A 23,456-nucleotide genomic window follows, 5' to 3' on the forward strand; every position below is an offset into this window, starting at 1 on the left:
ATGATACCACTGCCTGTGACGTCTTTGAATATGGCTTGCCGTCCCACTTGGTGATAAAAAGTTTGTGATCTGGCCCCACGTTCAAAAAGGTTGGACCATGGCTCTGCCCTGGGCCCTAGTCCCACACTGTCATGGGCCTGCAGTCCTGGGCCTGGGCCTGCTTCCTGCCTGCCCACCCACCTATGGCATCCCGTCTGCCTGGCTGAACGTGGGACAGAGCTACTTAAGGAATTTTGGTGAGTTGGTGTTGCAGTGGTGGGGAGGGAGGTGCTGCTGACCCAGCCCATGACAGTTCACCAAAACTTCTTAAGTGGTCCTCCAGCCCAAATAATTGCCCATCCCTGTTTTTGAATATGAATTATTCGTTTTAACAAAGTGGGTGGGGCTAGAAATATTTCAGATAAAAATTGCAACTAAAAGCTAAGTGAGTAATGTTTGTTAATAACACAGGAAAAGTAGCAAAAGGTCTTTTAAATATTTAAAGACAAATGGACATGGCTGCTTTTTGTCTTTTTAACAGTCTCATCACACGTGTGGATCAGTGTTGTTTAGCACAGCGTTTCCCATGCAGTGTGCCGCAGCATTTTGGGCTGGAGCCATGCCCTATGTCTGCTGCTGCTACAGACAGATGGGGAGCATGGCTCCAGCCAGGCAGGGGGCATGCATTTCCTGCCTGCCCCGTTGGTGCCCACTGCTTTTTTTATTTGGGTAAGTGTGCCGTTTGGCGAAAAAAGTTGGGAAATGCTGGTTTAGCAGTGTCATAGATACACAGATTCTAGGGTTGGAAGGGACCTTAAAGGATCATCAAGTCTGACCCCCTGCCAGTGGCAGGAAAAAGCAGCCAGGTGCTTGTCTAGCCTCCTCCTGAAGACCCCCAAAGTAGGGGAGAGCACCACCTCCCTTGGAAGCCTGTTCCAGATTCTGGCAACCCTAAGTGAAGAAGTGCTTTCTGATGTCCAACCTAAACCTACTCTCCATCAGCTTGTGGCCATTGTTTCTGGTTATTCCATGGGGTGCTCTGGTACACAGAGCATCTCCTATTCCCTGCTGCCTCACCCTGGTGAATTTGTATACTGCCACACGATCCCCCTCAGCCTTCTCTTGCAAACGCTGAAAAGGTCCAGGTCCCTCAGCCTTTCCTCATAAGGCCTTCCCTGAAGGCCTCTAACCATCCGAGTGGACCTCCTCTGGAGCCTCTCAAGGTTGTCCACATCCTTCTTGAATTGTGGCGCCCAGAATTGAATGCAGTACTCTAGCTGTGGCCTGACCAGTGCTGCATAGAGGGGGAGTATCACCTTCCTGGACCTGTTCGTGATGCACCTGCTAATACATGACAAAGTGCAGTTAGCTCTGCTAATTGCTTCATCCAGTTCTGCCTGGATTCGGTTTCTTCCCATCAGAGTGTTTGTTTCGCCCTATAGTTTGGTGTCATCTGCGAATTTGAACAGAGTGCTTTCCACGCCCTCATCCAGGTCGCTGATGAAGATATTGAACAGCATCGGTCCAAGGACCAAGCCTTGGGGGACTCCACTGCCCACATCTTTCGAGGTCAATACCAACCTGTCCACCACCACTCTCTGGGTATGACCCTTAAGCCAATTTGCCACCCACATGACTGTATAATCATCTATGGCACAGCCGCTCAATTTGTTTATAAGAATAGGATGGGATACCATGTCAAAGGCCTTCTTAAAGTACAAGTAGATGATATCTACTTTGACACCTGCACCTAAGCTTTTACTGACCTAATCATAGAAAGAAACAAGGTTAGTTAAGCAGATCTACCTGCTATGAACCTGTGCTGGTTGCCCTTCAGCATTATATTACCCGCTGGACTCCTACAAATGTGATCCTTGATAAAAAAAAAATTTTCAAGTGTTTTCCCAAAGATATAGGTGAGACTACTGGTCTATAGTTATCCAAATCCTCCTTCCACCCTTCTTGAAAATAGGGACCCCATTGGCCCTTTTCCAGTCCTCAGGGACATCACCTGAGCCCCACGAGGGCTCAGTCATGCCAGTGGCTCTGCTAAGACATTAGCTAATTCTTTCAGTACCCTTGGGTGGAGCTCATCCGGTCCTGTTGATTTAAACACATCCAGCCCCTCCAAGCATCTCTTTACTAGGTTGGCGCTGACAGTCGGTGGGCTGGTGTTTCTCCTGCCTCTGTCAGCAATGCATTTGGGAGATTTGTCTATTCCGAGTTCAAGAATACAGAGGCAAAAAACGTATTGAAGAGCTCTGCTTTGTCCCACCTAATCCTGTAGGGGTCCTATGCTGCCCTGCACCTTCTTTTTGCTCCGTATATACCTGAAGAAGGACTTTTTGTTATCCTTAATTTTTGTTGCCAGCTTCAGTTCTAATGCTGCTTTGGCCTTCCTAACTGATTCCCTGCAAGCGTGAGCCAAGGAGGTATACTCCTCCTTGGTAGCTGCCCCCTGCCTCCACAGCCTGTATGCCCCTTTTTTGCCTTAAGGCTTTCCTGGATTTCCCTGCTTCGCCAGGAGGGTTTCTTAGCCCCTTTGCCCCCATTTCTACACAGTGGGATTGCCTCCTTCTGTGCTCGAAGGATTGCTTTCTTGGAGAACAACCACCCTTCCTGGACATCCTGCAATTGTCAGTGCGGACTTAATGAGTGCATCCAGATGAGCACACACGTGCCTCTTGCAGCATCTCAAACCAGTTTGAGATGCCACAGAAGGCACACTAAGAATGAAAAAATGTGTTCCCCGCACTGCATGTTTGCAGCATGGACTCAAAATTTGATGCCGTTGAGGCTTCTTCCAGCGTGGTGTTATCTTCCAGAAGGGGGTCACCGGCTGGTCCTTCTGGCTGGACAGGTCGGGTGGTGGTCAAGTTGGAGATCAAGAGGGCGCCACTGAGGGTCACTTTTTCACTGCTTTTTATCTGTCCTCGGCAGACTTTCATCCGCATGTACGTGCAGGTTTGGGAGTCCATTGGTGAATTTTGAATAGGGCTCTGGGAGCGGTCGATCTGGAGATATTCAACCCAAAAGTTGGTCCCCTGCATTGATTAACTCAGGCCAGGGCTTCTAGCCCTTGATCAGTGACTTGCTACATTGTCTTCTATTGATTTCTTCAGTTGGTTGATCTGCAGTTTCCTTAGGTGTTAATTGTTGTTTGCTACTGTGTTACACATTCAATCATTGATTCACTCAGGGGCCAGCCTGATACAGGGAAGCGGCAGTTTGACTCCTGCCCTTGTTAACATTGTTACTAAAAACATTTACAGTTGAAAGGTGAGGAGTATAAAATATAAGCTACAAATGCCATGGCGCACAAATAGATAAAAATACCAAAATACACGGGGAGATACAAAATGCACACATACAAATTTTAAAACACAATTCCTTATCTTAAAGTGAAAGAAAGAGGAAGGAAGAAAAGGTAGAAACGGAAAAACATATTCAAAGAGGGGAGAGCAAATGCAGGCAAGAGGAAAAGGGGGCTTTCTGTTACACCTGGATTTCCAGGTATGAAATAAGCACCTTGGAAAAAAGCGGCACAGAGTACGGTTCCCCACTGTGCCCTGAGGCAAGCCGGGACTCAGGCGTCCAGAGACGCTCTGGCATCAGATCATGGCTCAGGCCTCCAGAGATTCTGGCATGTGGCTCTATGGTGCCCCCTGCTGCTCTAGGATGCTGCGTTCATGTGCGAGGCAAGCAGGGGTGGTGCAAGGCTGTGACCCGGGCACTCTCCCTGGTAAGTCGGGAATGGGGGTGGGGTTGATGGGGATGGTCAGGGTGCATGGGTCCCCTGCAGGGCTCTCAGCCCCCCTGCAGCAGCAGCGGCCATGGAGCACTTGGGGCCCGCTGCAGCCAGAGCCCCCCATGGTGCGGTGTGGCCCTGATCGCCTCAGAGCTGATGCCACCTGTGCTGCCTGTTGCGGGGCCGGCCTGGCTCAGTGCAGCCTGGCGTGGGGCCATGTGGCTTCAGGCAGCACTAGAGCCACTCAGGCTGTCACCCAGGGCCTGCCCCTGCTAACAGGGACCGCATGTTACGCTGGGATAGGTCCTGTCTCCACAGGCCCTGCATGCTGTCGGGCCGAGCTGGTTCTATGGAAGTGGGACCCAGCCCAGTGCAACGCTGCTCTGTTGAGCTGTCACCTGCGGTCCCTGTGAGCGGGGGCAGGCCTCAGGTGCTGCCTGAAGCCACATGGCCCCATGCCGAGCTGGGCCAGCCCTGCAACAGGCGGCACTGGCTCTGAGAAATTTGGGGCTGTGCTGCACTGCGCTGCTGGGGGCTCTGACAGCAGCAGGCCCTAAGCGCCCCACAGCCACTGCTGCTGCGGGGAGGGGCTTGTGAGGACCGTGTCAAGGGGGGAGGAGGGCATGTGCCCTGCGGGGTGGATGTTGTGGCCCTGTAAGGGGGCGCTGTGGGCCCTGTGGGGGAGGCAGTCTATGCTGTGCCGGGGTGGGGGGGTAGCTGGGGACCCATCCCTCCTGAGCAGTCCCCCCACAATCCACTCACATTCCCAAGCCACCCCCACAAACCCCTTACCCACAAACTCCCCCAGTCCCTCCCCCCAGTTGCTTTACATGTGTAAATATATCAATAAAGCATTGCTCAGTTGATCTCTCTATATATAGTGGAGTTTCATTTTAATAGCGGAAGAACACTACTTTGTATACTTTAATGAGAGAGTTTGTGTTTCTTATCAGAGTATTTGCAGCTGGTAATGGGGAACACCAGGATCTCTGCTGGTGACACAAGTGGCAAGACCCATTCAGAGGAGCCTGTCCAGGGTCAGTACTGGTGACCCAGCTGGAGGGCAGATGAGGTGGCTGACCTTGGCCATTTAGGGCCAAGAGTACACACGTGGACAGTTCAAAGCAGGCCGGCACAAGGAGCACATCTTCTGGGCGATAGATGCCCAGATGGCAGAGCAGGGGCGCAGCCTTGGGACTGCAGGTCCAAGGGGGCAGATGCTGTTTCAGGTGGCAGGAGGTCACAGCCAGGCAGCATCGCCCACTGTCAGACTGCTGCAGTAGGTAAGGGGGTGTAGCGGCCACTCCAGCTTAGGGCTGCTTCAGCAGTCCAGCTGGTACAAGGGGTAGTGTCCCCAGATACCAAGTGGCTGGGCCTCAGAAGCTCCTGAGAGCAAGTAGCCCTGAGCTGCCAGCACAGGGCAGGTTTTTATATTGCTGGGGCCAGCACAGGGCAGGTTTTTATGCTGCCAGGGCCAGCACAGGTGTTGGCCCTGGGCTCTAGCTCCCCCTGGCTGCAGATCCGGGAGGAGCTGGGCAGGGTTATTTTACCCCAAGTGGCTGAACTTGCCCCACACCAAAGTATACGTCCAGGTATGTGCGCTGAGGCAAAAATCCTGGACTCAAATTTGTGCTGCTCCTATTTGAGCTACTGTAAGCGCACATGCCTGCATGTGTGGGTGTGCCCAATAGTTTTCTCTCTAAAATATTGGCTACTGTTTTGCATTTAAAAATGTGAAGAACTGATTAATCCAAAATAAATATCAGTTCATCAACTCAATTTTGGACTTAAAATCATTGATGTCTCTCTTAATTGCTGACATTAAGCTAGCGATTATGTATTCTTTTTAAACCAGATCTTTCTTTACATGTTACCTGTAAAGCCTCAGTATCAAAGATATGGGCTATCAGCTACATCCAGCCCACAGAGCTATTGTCTAGCCTTCAGAGCTCTTGGAGGGATTGGGAATTTGGGGGCAGGGCAAGCAAGAATAGAGCCCCACTGCTGAATTTGGGGGTACAGAGCCCTTGGGGGCATGTTTCAGGGGTAGTAGGGCAAGTGATAGCTGACAGCAGCTCAGGAGCCCATGCAGTTAATACTGCTGCTGCTCATCCCATTGATAGATGTGGGTTTGGATCTGGCCTGTGAAGAGGTCTACAGTTTGGATCCAGCCATGGGAGCTAAGGGAGTTTGACACCCCTGTTATAAAGTATTGGAATAAAAACCATGAATTCATAGATTGTAAGGCTGGAAGGGACCTCAGAAGATCATCAGGTCCATACCTCTGCACCAAGCAGAAAGACAACTGGGGTCAGGTGACCCAGCAAGGTAACTGTCCAGCCTCCTCTTGTAGGTTTCCAGGGTAGGTAATTGTACCACCTCTGGAGGGTGCTTATTCCATAGTCTTGACAGCCTAGTTGTGAAGTAGTTTTTCCTAATGTTAAGCCTGAAATGGTCTTCCAAGCGTTTGTGACCATTACTCCTAGTTTTCCCCAAGGGTGCACTGGTGAACAGTTGTTCACTGAGCCCTTGATGTATGCCTCTGATGTAGTGGTAAGCTGCTACCAAGTCCCCTCTCAGCCTTCTTTTTTTCAGGCTGAAGAATCCCAGATCCGCTCAGCCTTTCCTCGTATGGCTTGCTGCGCAAGTCTCTGATCATACAGGTGGCCCTTCTCTGGACTCTCTCAACCTTTACCATGTCCTTGTTAAAGTGTGGTGCCCAGAACTGGATGCAGTATTCCAGCTGCAGTCTCACCAATGCCAAGTAGAGCAGAAGAATCACTTATTTGGTTTTGCTTGAGATGCATCGATTGATGCATAACAGAGTATTGTTATGGCTACATAACGCTACAGCGTCGCACTGTCAGATCATGTTCATATTGTGGTCTATTATTACTCCCAGTTTCCTTTCATTCATAGGGCTGGTCAGGTTGGCGTTGCCAAGCCTGTATGTGTGTTGGGGATTGTTCATCCCCAGGTGGAGCACTTTACATTTTTCGACGTTGAACTTCATCTGGTTCCGGTCTGCCTAGACAGTCCAACTTGCGGACTGTCTAGGTCCGCCTGTATCTGCAGCCTATCTTCAAGCATGACCACACTTCTCATAACTTGGTGTTGTCTGCAAACCTGGACAGTGAGCTCTTCACCCCCACATTCAAATCATTGATGAAGATGTCAAATAGCACTGGAGGACACCACTGGCCACTTCCTGGAAAGATGACACAGATCCATCCATTAGAACTCTCTGGGTCCTACCCTGCAGCCAGCTTCCTACCCACCTGACTGTCTCGCAGTTAAGCCCACAGTGTTCCAATTTTCTCATGAGAACATCGTGGGATACCAGATCGAAAGTTTTTTGGAAGTTGAGGTATATAATGTCAACCTCCTCTCTCTTATCCAGGTGGCAAGTCACCTGATCATGAAAGGAGATGAGATGGGTTAGACAAGACCTGCCTGCGATGAAGCCACGCTGGCTGTCGCTCAGAATCCTACCTTCTGCAGGCCTATTGTACATAGACTCGTTAATGAATTTTTCCAGGATTTTCCCTGGGATAGAAGTTAGGCTAATTGGCCTATAGTTACCTGGGTCCTCCCTCCTCCCCTTCTTGAAGATGGGCACAACATTGACCCTCTTCCAGTTCTCGGGGACCTCCCTGGAGCACCACGAATTTTGGAAGAAATTTGCTAGGGGTTCCATGATTATTTCAGCCAGCTCCTTCAGCACTCGGATGAAGTTCATCTGGTCCTACTGACTTGCATACATGCAGCTTTTTTAATTGATCACACACCATTTCTATGGCAATAGTAGGAAGGCAATTGTTTGAACCCTGCTCATTCTGTACCCTAGCTGGCGTGATTTTCCCTGTGACCCAGTGAAAGACCGAAGCAAAGTAGTCATTCAGGAGTTCAGTTTTCTCCTGAGTGCCGGTAACTAGCTGTCCTGAGTTGTTGAGCAATGGCCCCACACTCCCATTTGTTTTCCTCCTGTTCCCTACATACCTTCTTGTCCTTGATTCCTGTTGCTAATTCTAGTTCAGTTGCCACCTTAGCTTTTCTAATCTGATCCCTACAAGTGAGGGCCATTGCTATATAGTCCCTACCTTTCATTGTCTGTAAATCTCTTCCTTCTTTCTTAAGAAAGAAGCTCGTAAGAAGCTTAAGCTCTTTCTTAATAAAGAAGCTTCTGTCTTAAGAATGAAGCTCTACAAATGTTATCTACTTTTCACTAACCAGTTTCTCTATGCTATGTAGGTACTCTGTTAGAATATACTGAACTGCATTTTATTTGAAGTTTTTAAAAGAATCACAAAACCATTTCCATTGGTTTTATAGTCTGGAAAATTGTTTACAAAATCTAAATTTAACCATATTTAATTTGACAATTTTTTTTTTTTTTTAGCTGGCATATTTTTTAAAGCAAGTGTGTTAGTGTTTATATGTTAATGTTGAATAATATCTGTTAATCTTAAACCTTCTACAAGAAAAGGCCTTGTCAAGGTAATGGCTTGGACATTATAGAAACACATGTGGTTAAACATGTAATATGGTATTATCTTGTACATTAAGTTGCTTGTTTCTCTGTTGGATATTAGTCATCCAAAAATCTTGTTGTTTTTGCTTGTTACTAGCTAAAGACTTAAAACTATTTCTGTACTTATATGCCAAGATGGTCTAATTTATTTTTTCCTTAGGCAAAGCCTATGAGGTCAAATTTGGCAGTGGATGTAATAGCTGACTATTAACTAGAATGGAAGAGTAGTGATGGTAGTCTTTAGACCACTTGGTCATATAGTCTGAAATAGCTATAAGAGTCTGATATACTGATCTGTTTTCAGATATTCTTCTTATCTCATACCAGTTCTAAAGAGATTCCTTTTTTTCCTCCAGTCCATAATTTCATAAAATCTCAAGCATCTAAGCAATACCTGTCAACAGGCTGGAGGTATTTTTTCCTCTTCAGTTGCACTGCTATAAATCCAAAGTAACTACATTTGAAGCCACGGGAGTTAAATTGTTTAAAACTGGTGCAAAAGGAACTGGGTACTAGTCTTTGATTTAACCGGTTTTAAACCTTTGTTTAAATTTGGGGGCTGCTTTTCCTCCTACATTTTTTTTAGTAAAGATCAACCTTTTGTTTAGATTTTTCCTAGTGCATATAATAGCTAGGAATACATATGTGCAATCTGTTCCAGGTAGAACTATGGTGATAGTTAGTCTGACCTGCAAGCATGGACCAAAGAACCTGGAACATACAGTTCTCTCTCACTTTCAACTGTCTGTTTTCCAGCTGATGCAGTGAACACTCGGCTCTTGAAGTGCCTAATCCCAGCATCTGTAGTACCAGGATGTTCTGTGGTTTCAGCTGTGTCCTGGCTGTGTGTGGGCAAGTGTTCGAGTAGCACCGAGGTAACTACAAATTCTTGTAGTAGTAATATTTTCTAAAGGGTGATGACAAGGGCACATTGCTTGTAGGAAAAAGAAATTTGCAGTTTTGTGTAGTCATCGCACAAGCTCATGCCATTTTTCATGATTTTCAGAAAAGCCTAATACTGTATCAGCATTTCCACTCTGAGGAATAAAGGTAGGGTCATGTGGGAATTATGCAGTCTTGCTCAGTTTATACTTCTGAATTTCCCAGGTATAAAATATGCCTCTGTGGTGTCAAGTATTCCTCCAAATGCAGTACAATATTTTACCTCACAGTTGTATTCCTCAGCTAAGATAGAAGAGTTCATGAGCTAAATAAAATATCACTTCGAATGAATAAAGACTTAAGTCTGTGTCTTGGAATTGTCAATGTCCTGCTGGTCAGCCAGAAAGGTAGTCAAAGCAGTTTAAACTTACTAATCAATTTCCTAGAGTTCGTACATGCTTAAAATCAGGACATTGTCTTTATTGTACTTTGGTGTTAACTGTTCTCACCAAGCTTAGCTCCATAACAAGGAGATTGAATAGTTTGGTGCATCCATGGTGGCCTTGCTGGTCTCAAGAAGGGGGCATGTGAACTTTCGAATATGTCCTATTGAACAGGCTATTGGATTTTTCAAGTTCTCTTCCCTCACTTACTGTAAGGTTAATTTTATTTTTCTGCAGCTGCTCTTCTTAAGATGGCTGATTGCAATGTTTGACTTCATTGATCACAAGGAGCAGCTTTATGCACTCTATGGCTTCTTTTTCTTCTTCCTGCAAGATGAGAAGCTGGTAAGGAGAACTGGAGAATTCATAAACTGAAAGAACAAACCTACAATGTTCATGTTTGCTATATGTCATTGCTGACACTGATCTGTGGTACTTTAGTTTGGTGTCTGTTCTTCTATTGCTGGAGTATTTGTTTATAGTAGTATGACTCTCCCTTCCACTTTGCAGTCCTTTAATGGTTCCATGGTTGCTGTTGAACCAAGATCAAATAGCATAGAAATACAGTAGCATAGGCCTATTGTTAGGGTTATCATATTCCCAGTTTCAAAAAAGAGGATACCTGTCAGGGAGGTGGGGGGACTAATATGGTTGGTGGGAGAGGGGGGTGATATGCCTGTGCCCTTCCCCCTGCTCCCCCCACCCTCCCGCCCAGCCTTGCTGGTGTTTTTCCATTTGAGTTAAAGTGCATCTTAAATGGGAGCCAAGTGACCTGTTTTGTATGGCAGCTACAAAACTTCTAGAGAACGAAATATTTAACTGTTCAGATTTGTAATGTAGGCAGGTACATTAGGAAAGTTCAAAGATACTCTAAATTTAGAAGTGTACCTTATACCTAACCTAAGTTGCTTGCTGGAGCTGTTTTCCATAAAACTTAATATTGAATTAAACAAAAAAGTTAAATGGAATTCTGTAGAGATTACTCCAGGCACTAAGATAATTTGAGAGAATGAGACCATGTTAAATTATATGATAAAGCAGTGCAGATGAGATATTATTCCTCCAGGTTTTTAAAAATGTTACCACAAAGATATTTTCTATTGCATCCCATAAGTAGGGATCTCTGTAAATTGCACTGGAAGTGTCCCTGTAGCAGCTTCTTTAATTTTCATTTCACTACTTGCCTGCCTAACCCTAATTGGCAGAGGGGCCCCACCAGCCAGGGCATTTGCTGTTGATCTCTGGGGAAGCAAAAACCAAAGTTTTAAATATTCCATGTTTTTCACTTTCCTGGCAATCAGCAGCAAATAGCCAGCTGGTGGGGAATTCCTCTACCAATCAGGGTGGGGATGTGGGCAGGGGGAAGGCAAGCAGCAAAATGAAAAACATTAAAGGAGATGCTGCAGGCGGGCACTTCCAGCCTGCTTAACACAGATTCCTATCCATAAGGTACTTTCTGTAAGAGAACAGAGAAATTAACAAGTCTCTGATACTTTCAGAGTACTTGAGGTTTGACACAGAGACATTATACATGTTGAACTCATAAACTGCTGTAAATGGGGCACTAAGGCACATAGTTGACAACCCAGAGGTTGCAAGTTCAAGGCCATAGCAGAAGAGCTCATAGTGCAGCCTGTCAGATACCAATAAAATCTGCAAATTCTGCTAAATACCTTGTCACAAAGATATGGAAAGGGAAAGGACTGCAATAAATGAAAGTGTTTTGATACAAAACAAGCCAATTGTTATACATTATCCTCTTATTCTCTGACTCCTGAAGTGTTCAGCCCTTATTCTAATGGGCAAGAACTGACTTCATCAAAGAATTTGCCTAATATAGAGAATAGCCTCAAATGAAATGGGCATACTGGCAGTTGGTTTTAATGAGTTATATCAGTTCTGTGCTGTGTGCTGATTTTTCTGAGCGGTTTGGTGCATGTTCTATATAGTAAGAGGACTGAAGCACTTCAGTGTGACAGCCAGTTCTTGAGGAGACTAATTTATTAAAACAGTAATGACCTGTGAAATGGGTTTATATAGGGGTCTCTTTAGTCTAATAAGTATCCTGCTGACTCAGCTTGCTCACTGGTGGGGTATTGCTGTTTCTGCAGTGTCCTTATATCTGCCATATACTGTATCTGCTGACCAGGAGAGAGAGCGGTGAGTCCATCCAGTCAGCTTCCTGGATTGTTCCTACTGGTTCAATGTATTAGGCTATACAATGCATAAATATGCAATTGTCTGATATGATGTTTTGTACCCATAATATTCTTAGCTTTTCCTCTTTCTGCAGTAAAACCTTTTCGCGTGAGGAAACTGTTAGATCTACAGGCAAAGATGGTGAGTTACTGAAAATCCTGAAAAGAAGAAATAACCTAACTAGTTGAGCTTGCAACCCCTGTACTTTCTTAATAGAGCCCAGAAGAGAGGCAGACATGACTACAACTAGGATGGAGTTATTAGACCTTAGAATACTAGCTTTTTTCTCTGTAATGCTAAGGACTGACTATGGATCTTGTTATTTATACTTAGCCCAAGAGTCTGTACCTTGTGTTAACCTGTATTTCTGCCTTGTATTTCGTGTCCCTTCCAAGCACTCAGCATAGCAATGCAAACATTTTCAACTAGAAACAGCAAAACAAGCCTACTTGGTAGCAGGCTCTTGACTCTCCCTTTCCATTTCCTTACTCTTTCATTTTCCACTTGCCTCTTTGCTTTTACACTATTATCAGAGACTATCAAAATTGGACAGAGGTGGTGACCTATTTAAGGATACCTACATTAATACCAGAACCAGGAATTGAACCTTGTGTATTTGCATCAGGCCCTCTATCTTAACCACTGAACTGCTACATTCTAATCCCACCTCTATTCACCTCTATAGTTTCTCCCTGATTATGTTCTCTCTTTTGACTATCAACCCTGTTCCTGCCCTTTTCTAGGTTTCCTGTTGGCTAGCCCTGCTCTAGTATCAGTAATGAATCTAGGCCACCACTTACTTTCCTTTACAACTTTTATCCCTTGCTAACTACATTTGGGATGACAGCTGATACTTGATCAACCCCAGTCTTTCTCCTTTGCCTGACTAGGGAAAGGAGAGTGGGATTCTGAATCCAGAGGAGAAGCAGCCATTGTTCTTCTCCTGCCTTCCTGAAATACACTGACTTTTTTGTTTTTCTTTTTTAAATCTACCATCTAAGTGATAAGGTACTCACACTGATGGCTGATGAGAAGTGCATAGGACGGCGATTCTCAACCAGAGTGCCACAAGATGCTTTTAAGGTGCCCACTGGTGCTGCACAGTGTTTGCACATCTAACAGTGCTAATGCCTATGTATGATTCACATGATTAATCCAGAGATTTAAGATTGGTTTTGACACTATGGATTCCTCTCTGACCTGTTGGAGGCCTGCTGAGTTCTTTGGAACAAGAGAGTTCATTATTATTTTTCTGTAGTCAAGAAATTAATGAAAGCTAAGGGCTGACATTTTCCAAGGGGTGCCTTCAGGGCTAATGTGGGATGTGTGGAGTCTGGCAAGGTTGTCACTGACAAGATCCACTGACACAAGGAATGAAATGTCCATAGATAGAGACACAGGGCTGCAAAATATGCAAGGGAGCTAGAAGGCTGGTAACTGTGACTTGAGGCTTCGATGTTAGAAAACTGCAAAATTGCGTGCAATTCTCAGTGTTTGGATGATGAAGACTTCGTCTTCCACTCACTAAATCTGTTGCCAGAAAAATAGTTGTCGTAATGTTTGTACTGGATTCTCGGGGTGTAAACATTTGAAGAAAAATTCAGGGTTTTTTTTTTAAAGCCTCAATATCTTCTAGTAATTATGGCAGTGGTTCTCAGTCGTCTTAGACTCAGGCCCCCCTTGGACAATGCCAACTCTTAGTTTTCACTTCTTTTTTTTGACTACAGAAAAATAGCATTATTCTCCTGTTACAAATCATTTAGACAGTGCATAACAAGTTAGAATGTTTTGAACACAATGAATTCCTATTTGAAATCTCTGGCCACATCCAGACGAGTATATAGTATGCAGTATATAGCACCGCAGATACATTTGTGGTACCACATACTGCACATTCAGGTGTTCTCTGCTGCAAGGTAGCAGCACTGGGGGTGGGGGGTAGACCCCAGGAGATCCCAGGGTCAAACTTGGGCAAAAAAAAAAAGCAGGATACCACACGCAGGGACAGCACACATTGCCCAGATCCAGAGCCTGGCCAGCCAGAGCCACACTCCAGCTGCCAGCCAGGCTCTGAGTGGCACTGTCGCCACTGCTGCATCCCCAGGAGACCAACAGAACCCCAGGTAAGGCTGCTGGGGCCAGCCCAGTGTTGACACCAGCCTCTACTACCCCACCTGGGGTCATGTGCCACAAGGCGTGTGGCACAGGTGTTCCTCAGGGACACCTAGCAGTGGCACAAGGTATCCTGCAGCTGCTTGTCCTCGGGGGGACAAATATTGTGTGGTTCCCTGTGGCACCCTTGAAAGGATTTTTAAGGCACCCTAGCTGAGAATCACTGAACTATGGTGCCTATAACAGTTTAACAATTTCTGGAAGGAATGACTTTGGACTTTGCTGTGAAACCTTTCAAATGGGTTGCTCGGAGTGGGTGCTTGTGAGACTTAGTGGATGGAGAGATTGTATGTAAGAAAGAGTGGGGCTATACAGTGGGGCCAGTGGCTTTAATCTAGCTGGAAATGTCTGGCTCAGAAGAATGGTAATTTTAAGTGCTCCATGAATGTCAGTTCAACTCCTTAAATGTTTTGCTTTATACATTTGTGATTTAAAACCCCAGTAGACTTAGTATCAGCTGAATATTTAACTTGGTATGTGTCACAGATTCACCCAAATACAGGATTGATTTTTGGGGTTCACTATATATCCTGCATAGATATTTTCCCAAACTGAATTAACTATGGTGTTTGGTCTCTATTTCAAACTAATGTTAAGCTATGTTCAGTTTTATCATTGCTTACAGTTGCAATTTACCACTGCTAATTTGGCAGTAAGAGAGGCAGCAGCTGCACTAGAGGGATGTTGGAGGTTCCTGTCCCTGGTGGCTGCTATGTCACCCCCTAGTCTGCTAGCTGCACCAACACCTCCTCCTGCAGTAGTGGTGACTCAGAAGGAGGAGGGGGTTTGAGACTGATGAAAGACTTGGACTACTGGAATCCAACCCCCACAAGCTCCCAGCTGCCCTGCCAGCTGAGAGAAACAGTGCCATGTGCTGAATCGGGCCTTTTGCAGGCCATAGATTGTTAACCCCCTGGAACAGAACAATGAGTTATGTAAGTGTGATATCTTTAGAGAAGGCTCCTTGTCAAAAAAAGTTCCTGGTCTTGCAGTCCCCAGTTGGGAAAAGGCTGGGTCAATGATCTGACATCTGGCAGGGATGGCTGGCTGAGAAATATAACTGAAGAAATCTTTGAGGAGCTGTTTCTTGATTAGGGAAGCAGGGTATGATTTTTTTTTTTTTGATTTTTTTTTTTTGATTTTTTTTTTTGCTGTTAGTTTTATGATTTTTGTTCTGTCTTCCAAAAATATTTTTTCTCGTATAATTATTCTTCTCTTTATTTATTATACAGCCTTTGTTTTTTGTTTTATATAATGTATTGCATATCTGTGGTCAGTGGGATTTCAGGGCAGTTGATAAGTACAGGTGTTCCCTTCCATGGAGACGGGGACCTATGATATTTTAAAAACCAAAGGGAGATATCTCATAAGATAGCAAACGTCCTCTGCTGTAGTTACAGAGTCTGGACTGGGGTGGGTAAGACTAAAGTTTGCTGGGAGTTATCTCAAAAGCAGATTATTTCTAAGGAGTTATCTCAAAAGCAGATTCTAGTCTGGTCCCAGTAGAACCTCTATCAGACTAAAGATTTCTTGACAAGGAGCATTCCCTAAATCAGAAAGAGGCTTGGAGTTGAGGGTCAATGCAGTATCATACCACCATAGCATACACAATTTGTTACAGTCACATAACAGCTAGCCTTTAAGAAGTTTTAACAACTCCAAACATTTGCAATTTTTTGAGGATATCACTTGGAGAGCCCTGTTCCATTCTCTTTATACTTGATAACAAATCAGTAACACTCTAGAAAGTTTAACTGTATGATGCTATTTTCATTCTTTAATAGAATGTCATTGGCTTTAAGAGTAGAATCATTCCCATGCACATTTTAGCCAAATAGAGGTCATCATATAGTATCTCTGATTGTTTAGTGTCTTTACGTCATTAGGACTGGGACTTAAATTCCTCTTCCCCACTCACCTCCATTACTGTTTCTTTCTTCCTTGTTCTCCTTCCATCCTCAACTGCACATAGGACTGTGGGGCTGGTTAATGAGGTATGGAAGGAAGTCTTTGACTTTCAGTTGGGTTTTTCTTTCTATTCCTTGGCTGCTGTATTTAGTCCTCTGGTGCATATTTTAACTGTTTTTCACTTATTCTAGGGAATGCAGCCTCATCTACAGGCTTTGCTATCGCTTTACAAGCTCTTCTACCCTGCGTTGGTGTCCATAACTTTGCCTGCAAAGATGAAGGTGAGCAATGAAGTCGATCTTACAAATGGCAGGGTTGAGTGTCAAATTTGTACTGTGCTTTCTACATAAGCAGCTTTGCTGTGTGATACAATGGTGAAAGAATAATTCTGGCTCTTCTTTCCACCAAAAAAGGAATGTTACATAGGGATTGCTAGCATTTCACCATACTGAAGCAAGAGCAAATGTAAATGATTTGGAACTGAAGGGCAGACAGCTAGCCTATGGAACTGCATTCTTATTGTTGTTACTTTCGTCCTCCCTTGTTTATTTCCTTCCCATTTGATATGTTCTGTTTTGGGGAAATAATGTCTTCCTATGCTTGCTAAATATTGCCCAAATGCTCTTAGTTTTGCCACCATTACCTCTACATAGCAAAAACTGAAGTACAGATGATAATGGCAGCCAACAAACAATGAATAGAATAAAAATTTAGATTTTGTTTATGGGCCTGATTTTCTAAGTTCTAAGTTTTTGCTATATAGAGGTAATGGTGGCAAAACTGAGTTGATTTGGAGGAGTTCCAAGGAAGGAACAGGATATGTGGTGGTATTTTGTAATTGTGTCTATGCTGTGGTCACAATTATGCAGTTGCATATAAGATATGCTGTGCACTTACACTGCACATGTAAATACTTTAGTCAAGGTTTCTTAAGTATTCTGTAGTAAACAGGACTATATTCTGTAGGTACCTGGTTTCTGTGCACCTCAGGTAGGCTGAGGCAGCTCTGGGTATATTTAAAAATGGAGTTAGAATATTGCTGGTAATGTTTGTTTTTATATCAGTTTGCATTACTTATTTTTGCAGTTTTTATTATCCTGCAGATTGTTTTTGTTAATTGGAGAAGTAAGAGGTTTTGTCACCTACCAAAGCATGGGAGATGGTCTGGCATTTAATTTCCAGAGTTGAGCCTTGTCTGAACCTACAGTTGCCACCAGTTCACAAATAGTGTTTCTAAACCGAGTGAAAATATTTCCAGTTGAAGAGTTTAAATGTAAAGGTTGGAACTGGGTTAGGGTTTAGAACTGATTTTAATAAAAATGGTGGAAGACTGGTCAAGAAAAAATCTGTTTTAAATTTTTATTTCAAGTTTTATTTGCAGCCATGATGTCCAGAAATTTAACTCATTTTTAAATGGACTCTGATTGTCCTGATCAATTATTTGGTAGACTCACTGTTCCTGAATGTCTTGGGGGCTCCATTATAAATGCACCCAAATGCTTGGGCAGGTTTTAATTAACGCATTGTTTAGATCCTGTCTCTATCAATAGATAAAAATAACAGTATGAGAATTTTTAAACACATGCAAGTTCTCATGCGTTTGAAACCTTTGTGACCTTGTTTTCTGACGTCTGAGAGAGGGCAAAAGCTTTAGAAAAGTCAATATCTCTTGTGGATTGTAGTTGCACGGTGATAAAAGTAATGCTGCACTGTCAGAAACCTAGCACCTCCTGGACTGTCAAGCCCATCTGTTACAACAGAACACATAGAAGTCATTACAGTGATATGTATCAAAATAGAAACTAATTTTTCTGTCACTTTTTAAAATTTAACCTCACACGTATCTGGCCTGTGCTTTTCAGACCTACTTTAAGAACTCAGAAAGCCTGTGGAAAGCAGCAATCAACGGTGTACGGCAAAGAAACCAGAGAACTTCTCCAGTATCCCAGCAACTGATTCTAGGTCCAACTCGCCTTCAGTCCCGGAAGAGGGTAGGTTATGGGAACTCAAACAATTTCTAGAGCTGTTCTATGTTGAATCCTAGAAAAAGGTAGAAACCAGGATCTGACTAGGGCATAGGGAAAGGCAGTATAATTTAATGGGGTATAATAAATAATCGGGGATCTGGGTTTTCAATTTCCTGCAGAAAAATATGGATTTTCTCCTTTAAAGGAGAAGAACACGGAAACCCAAGAAAACGTAGGTTTCCCCTTGCAGGCCTTCTAGCCTGCAAGGGGCTGCTTGTGGCTGGGGGCAGAGGGTGCCACATGCATGTGATAGCCAGGCAGTGTTGTGGAGGGAAGCTCCCTCCAGGTAAGTTTGTGAGGGGAAGGCAGGGAGCAAAGGCAATGCATTGGGGAGCACAGGTGATGTGGCAGGGTTCCAGGGTGGGAGGGCACCTGCCTCCCCAGATTTCAGTGCCCACAGCAAGGTTGCAGGGCTGCAGCCTGGCTGGATCACACACTCACCCCCTTCCTCTGGGGGGCTAGAGCCTGGGGGTGGAGGGCAGCAGGTCTGGAGTGAGAGGCACCGGCAGGGCTGGGGGGCTGTAGGGCAGGAGTGAGGGGCATTAGCAGGGCTGTGGCTTGGGTGTGTGGGGCAACAGCATGGCTAAGACACCAACATATCAAGGCTGCTCATCACCACAGAGCAGTGGGGTAAAATAGTAGCTTTTTCTGTAATGAACATCTGCAGCTGGACCCACATCTTGGTGAGCAAAGGGGGCAGGGGGAGCTCTTATTTTCCATGATAAAAAATCAAACACCAAAATATATAGGTATTTAAAATTTATTTTGTTATGATTGAGGCGCTGGTAAGCTTCCAAATTGCTTAAAATTGTAAATGTATCAATAAAACATAGTGTTCAACTGATACCTATATAGAGATAGTGGTATTTCATTTTAATTGCAGAAAAATGCTGATTGGGGGGCGGGGGGTGTTAATCTAAAGAATTTGGGATTTTTTTTATCAGACTATTTCACATTTTAAACAGAAAACCAGAATCCCTGATGATAATGCACTGCCTCAAATGCCTGGGATATAAGTGTATTGTATTTTGCAGGGTAGTAAAATAATTTGGGGTATATCTGCATTTATCGGAATGATTATGTTGGAGTCCTACTTGCTGCTGTTAATTTTGATTTCCAATCTGTCTAGAAATGGAATACTCAGTTGATTTTGCCTGCAAGTAGCAGCAGTACAAGTAACACAACTGTGAGCAAGGAGGTCAGCCATGTTGACATATTCAGTCCCACTGAATCCTTTCCATTGGAGAAACTCTGTACATTCTCTCAACTCCTACAGAACATCCACTGCCTAGAGGTGAGTGGCAGGAAGGCCTCGGCATGGGCATGCATATTCAGGTGAGATGTAACCATGTATTGTGCCCATGACCTTATAGGGAGCAGTGCATATGTTGCTCAACCCCAACAAAACATGTAGGGTTTAGTGCACAGTGTTATGAAAGCTTTGGTTCCAACTGTCTTGTGTGTTTGGGCACTTTGGATCAGAGAGATTGGACAATTCGGTTAGCATCAGCTTTGTGTTGGCAATTTCAGAAATAAAGATTCAATAGCTGGTTATCCTGATTTCTTTCAGTTTCCTTCCCGAATGAGTTCAGTGCTAAGGAATCCTTTGTTGCTTCATTACATTAATTGTATCAAAGATGAATCTATATACCTGCGGCTTAACTACTGGATGGGCCAGGCTCTTCAAGAAGGTAGAAACTTAATATTACCAGGCTTGGTGGGGAGGAAAGGGGTATCTGAAGCTGTATTTTTCCTATTTTGGTGATGGTACTTAACTGTACATGCATATGTAGCTGAAAAAATACAGTTGATGTTTAACGGTAACCATCCAGGGAAGAGGATTTTGTAATCTGCTTCTGTTTGTGTGAATCTTCTATGTTCTGATCCAATACAATATTCTCTTTGGTTTAGAGTGCATTTGGTGCAAGGTAGATAATCAGCTATATGAAGAAGACTTCAAAGACTTCCTGGATACTGTCTACAAAGCAGAGTGTTTCTTGCAGGTAACCAGCCTATTGAAGAACCTTAGCTTCCTTGATTTTTTTTCCTTAGGATGCACTGGGGATTGTCCATTTCCTGTGGCATCCATGAGAGACAAAACGAGTAAAAATCTGTTCAAAGAGCAAGTGAAAATTCCTAAACTGACCCCTTCTTCTGGATGTATGATAATTTTGAAAGTGTACTTGTTAACTAGCATCCTGGTGAGCTGGGTGGCCCCTGTTCTTCTCTAAAGTAAACCATGGAAGGAAGGAGGACAAGGGACAGGCTTTTGAGATTAACTTTTTTAATGTTTTAATCTTGTGCTTTGCAGGAGGGAATCTCTTCCTGTGAAGAATTCCTATATAAAAGCCTTCCCCTCTGGGATGGTTCCTGCTGTCGATTACAAGTTCTCAGGCTGGTGAGCTGGATCCCTCTCAATAGCTTTTCAGGTGTGTGAGGCAGACTGAATGAGCATAGGCTATATCTAGGCAGGGTGGCTTGAATTCTTGTACAGATATCTTTTTACTTCTCTTTCATTTCAGAAGTGAAGCCATACCTTTGTGAGCCCTTGGCACAGCTGTTTTTCACATCATCCCTATATTTTAAGGTAATTTAAGGCCATTATGCTGGCAACAAATGTTTCTAGTTTGTATTTCTGTCCTTACTAATTTGAATCTATTGATAGCATAATGGATATTCCTGATTCAAGTCTTGGCATGGGTCTAGAGCAGGGGTTGGCAACGTTTTTCAGCAGAGTGCCAAAAAATCCTGCAACTTTGACTTGTAAGATGTTGGTGTGCCAGGGTGGATGACAGGGGAGCCACAAGGGGCCCGATCCTTGTTGTGACAGTGCATCGCCAGCCCCTTACTTGCTGTCTGCCCTGAGGCACATTCATAGACACTAGGGCTGGAAGGGACCTCGGAAGATCAAGTCCAGCCCCCTTCCCCAGGGGCAGGAAGTCAGCAGGCATCATAGGATCCCAGCAAGATAAACATCCAAATGTCTCTTGAAGGTGTTCAAAGTAGGTGCTTGAACCACCTCCAGTGGCAGTTTATTCCACACCTTGGGGGCTCGGACAGTAAAGAAGTTCTTCCTTATGTCCAGCCTGAAACAGTCATGGAGGAGTTTTACTTTGCCATCCCTTGGGGCACTCTGGTGAACAGATGTTCCCCCCCAGATCCTGGTGAGCACCCTGATAAACTTAAGGTGGCCACCAGATCACCCCTGAGCCTGCGCTTTTCTAGGCTGAAGAGTCCAATGGCGCTCAGCCTCTCATCATAAGGTCTGTTTTCCTGACTTTTGATCATGTGTGTGGCTCTCCTCTGTACTCTCAAGCTTCTCCACATCCTTTTTGAATTGTGGAGCCCAAAACTGGATACAGTACTCCAGCTGCGGCCTCACCAAGGCCAAGTACAACAGGAGAATGTTGTCCTGGGATTTGCTTGAGAAACATCTATGGATGCAAGCCAGCGTTTTGCTCACTTTACTAGCTGCAGCATCACGTTGAAGGCTCATGTTCATCTTGTGGTCAATCATGACCCCCAAGTCCCTTTCATCCATAGTGCTAGCCAACGTATCACTGCCGAGCCTATAAGCATGCTGCAGGTTTTTTTCCCCAAGGTGGAGAACCTTGCATTTTTTGGTGTTAACACCATCAGGTTCTTGTCTGCCCATTTCCTGAGCCTGTCAAGGTCAGCCTGGATTATCCTCCTGGCTGTGTGTGGACGCTTTACCCCAGAGTTTGGTGCCGTCGTCGAACTTGGCCAGTCCGATTCTGACACCAATGTCCACATTATTAATGAAGATGTTAAATAGTATAGGCCTAAGGATAGAGCCTTGAGGGACCCCACTGGTCACAGTGAACCATGATGATTGACTTCCATCAACCACCACCCTCTGGGTTCTACCATGGAGCCAATGCCCCAGCCAGCGGATCGTGGTGAGGCCGAGGCCACAGTTAGCCAGTTTTGCTAAGAGGTGATCATGGGGTACCAGATCAAAGGCTTTTTAAAGTCAAGATATATGACATCAGTCTCTTCTCCTGTGTCCAGGTGATAGGTCACCTGGTCGTAGAAGGAAATAAGATTGGTCAGCCAAGACCTACGCGCAACAAACCCGCGCTGGCTATCCCTCAGGATGTTGCCATCGGTCAGTCCGTTAAGAGTGGCCTCTTTGATAATCTTTTCTCAGACCTTCCCCAGGATAGAGGTCAGGCTGATGGGCCTATAGTTTGCCAGATCCACTTTCCTCTCTTTCTTGAAGATAGGCACCACATTGGCCCTCTTCCAATCATCAGGCATTTCACCAGAGCACCAGGAGTTCTCAAAGATCTGTGCCAGGGGCTGAATTATGATGCTAGCCAGCTTCTTGAGTACCCTGGGATGTAAATTGTCAGGGCCGGCTAACTTGAAGGTATCCAGCCTCTCAAGGTGTTCCTTCACAAGGTCAGCATTAATGGAGGGTAAGGAATCTCCCTCACCCAGGCCTCCCTGTCCCAAAATGGGCAGGGGCATCCCATGGGACTGGTGAAAAACTGATGCAAAGTACCCATTTAGCAAGTTGGCTTTTTCCTGGGTGCCTGGTGCTGCCAATGAGCCTGGCCAGGGCTCCACAGACCCCAGTACAGCTGCTTGCTGCCTGCCTACCACCTGCAGCAGCCATGGGCTCCATGGCTGGTAGCAGGGGCCTGCCCAGAGTCCAGGCATGCTGAGCAAAATGGCTTCATGTGACATGCTGTGGGTTGCCTGCTTTAGAAAATTAGAATGTGTTGGGGAGGTGATTCTGTGGAGATTCTTCTGACCTTGGTCTACAGGCTGGACATTGAGTGCCCTTGGTGATACTCCAACCTCCTCAGACAGCCTGGGCTTCAGCCAGTTGTCTCTGTAATCTTTCTTGAGGTCCTGATAAACTGCATCTGAAACTGTCCAGTAAGCATTGGGTCTGATGAAATATTTTAATTAGCTTAATACTGCTCCCTGTGTGCTAATCTGTCATTTTCTTTCCCTCCTCCAGTGCAGTGTTCTTGAGAGCCTGAAGGAGCTGTTGCAGAACTGGTTGAATTGGCATGTGATGCAGTTGGATATGGAGTCTAATTCTGAAATAAGTCCTTTGTAAGTTCATCTGAAATGTATACAACACACTGATTGTATGCATGGTGCATAAAAATATCCCACTTCTTATAAGTGGCATAAAGCTGGGTGGACAGTTAGAACTGCTCTTGCTTTACTGAATGTTAACTCAGTTGTGAATCCTCTGAATTCCTTTACAAGCATTTCTGTTTGTGTCACAGATAACACCGGGTTATGCTTTTTTACTCCTCTGCAATGTGTCACCAATGCACTTTCTCTAGTGATAGGTCTTGAGCCTCTAAATAACTCCAAAGGGGAATCCCATTACTCTCCCACTCTAGGCTAGAAGCTACAGCAACTTGCCTTGGTTTCCTGGAGGAGTTAATCATTCTGGTTATCTTCTTAGGAGTTTTTTATTCAGGGGTACAATACAATCTTTTTCAAAACAACATTTGTCAACAGGACACAGTAATTGGTTGGGGGAGATACTATGCTGGCTTGTGGTTTCCACCTTGTAT

At 44.7% G+C, this 23,456-nt stretch overlaps 1 protein-coding gene across 1 annotated transcript in view; it reads left to right on the plus strand.

Moving 5' to 3' along the window:
- Positions 1–23,456, plus strand: part of CENPI (centromere protein I) — a 38,895-nt gene that overhangs the window by 4,899 nt on the left and 10,540 nt on the right. Inside the window, exons 3-14 of the mRNA XM_006026531.1 lie at positions 9,015–9,133; positions 9,821–9,928; positions 11,695–11,743; positions 11,877–11,923; positions 16,054–16,143; positions 17,725–17,853; positions 19,019–19,183; positions 19,460–19,580; positions 19,801–19,892; positions 20,201–20,318; positions 20,412–20,476; positions 22,883–22,980. Coding sequence (XP_006026593.1) covers positions 9,015–9,133; positions 9,821–9,928; positions 11,695–11,743; positions 11,877–11,923; positions 16,054–16,143; positions 17,725–17,853; positions 19,019–19,183; positions 19,460–19,580; positions 19,801–19,892; positions 20,201–20,318; positions 20,412–20,476; positions 22,883–22,980 — 1,201 coding nt within the window. The remainder of the gene's footprint in view (positions 1–9,014; positions 9,134–9,820; positions 9,929–11,694; positions 11,744–11,876; positions 11,924–16,053; positions 16,144–17,724; positions 17,854–19,018; positions 19,184–19,459; positions 19,581–19,800; positions 19,893–20,200; positions 20,319–20,411; positions 20,477–22,882; positions 22,981–23,456) is intronic.

The sequence above is a fragment of the Alligator sinensis genome, unplaced genomic scaffold, assembly GCF_000455745.1.
Source record: "Alligator sinensis unplaced genomic scaffold, ASM45574v1 scaffold387_1, whole genome shotgun sequence".
Taxonomy (NCBI): Eukaryota; Metazoa; Chordata; order Crocodylia; family Alligatoridae; genus Alligator; species Alligator sinensis.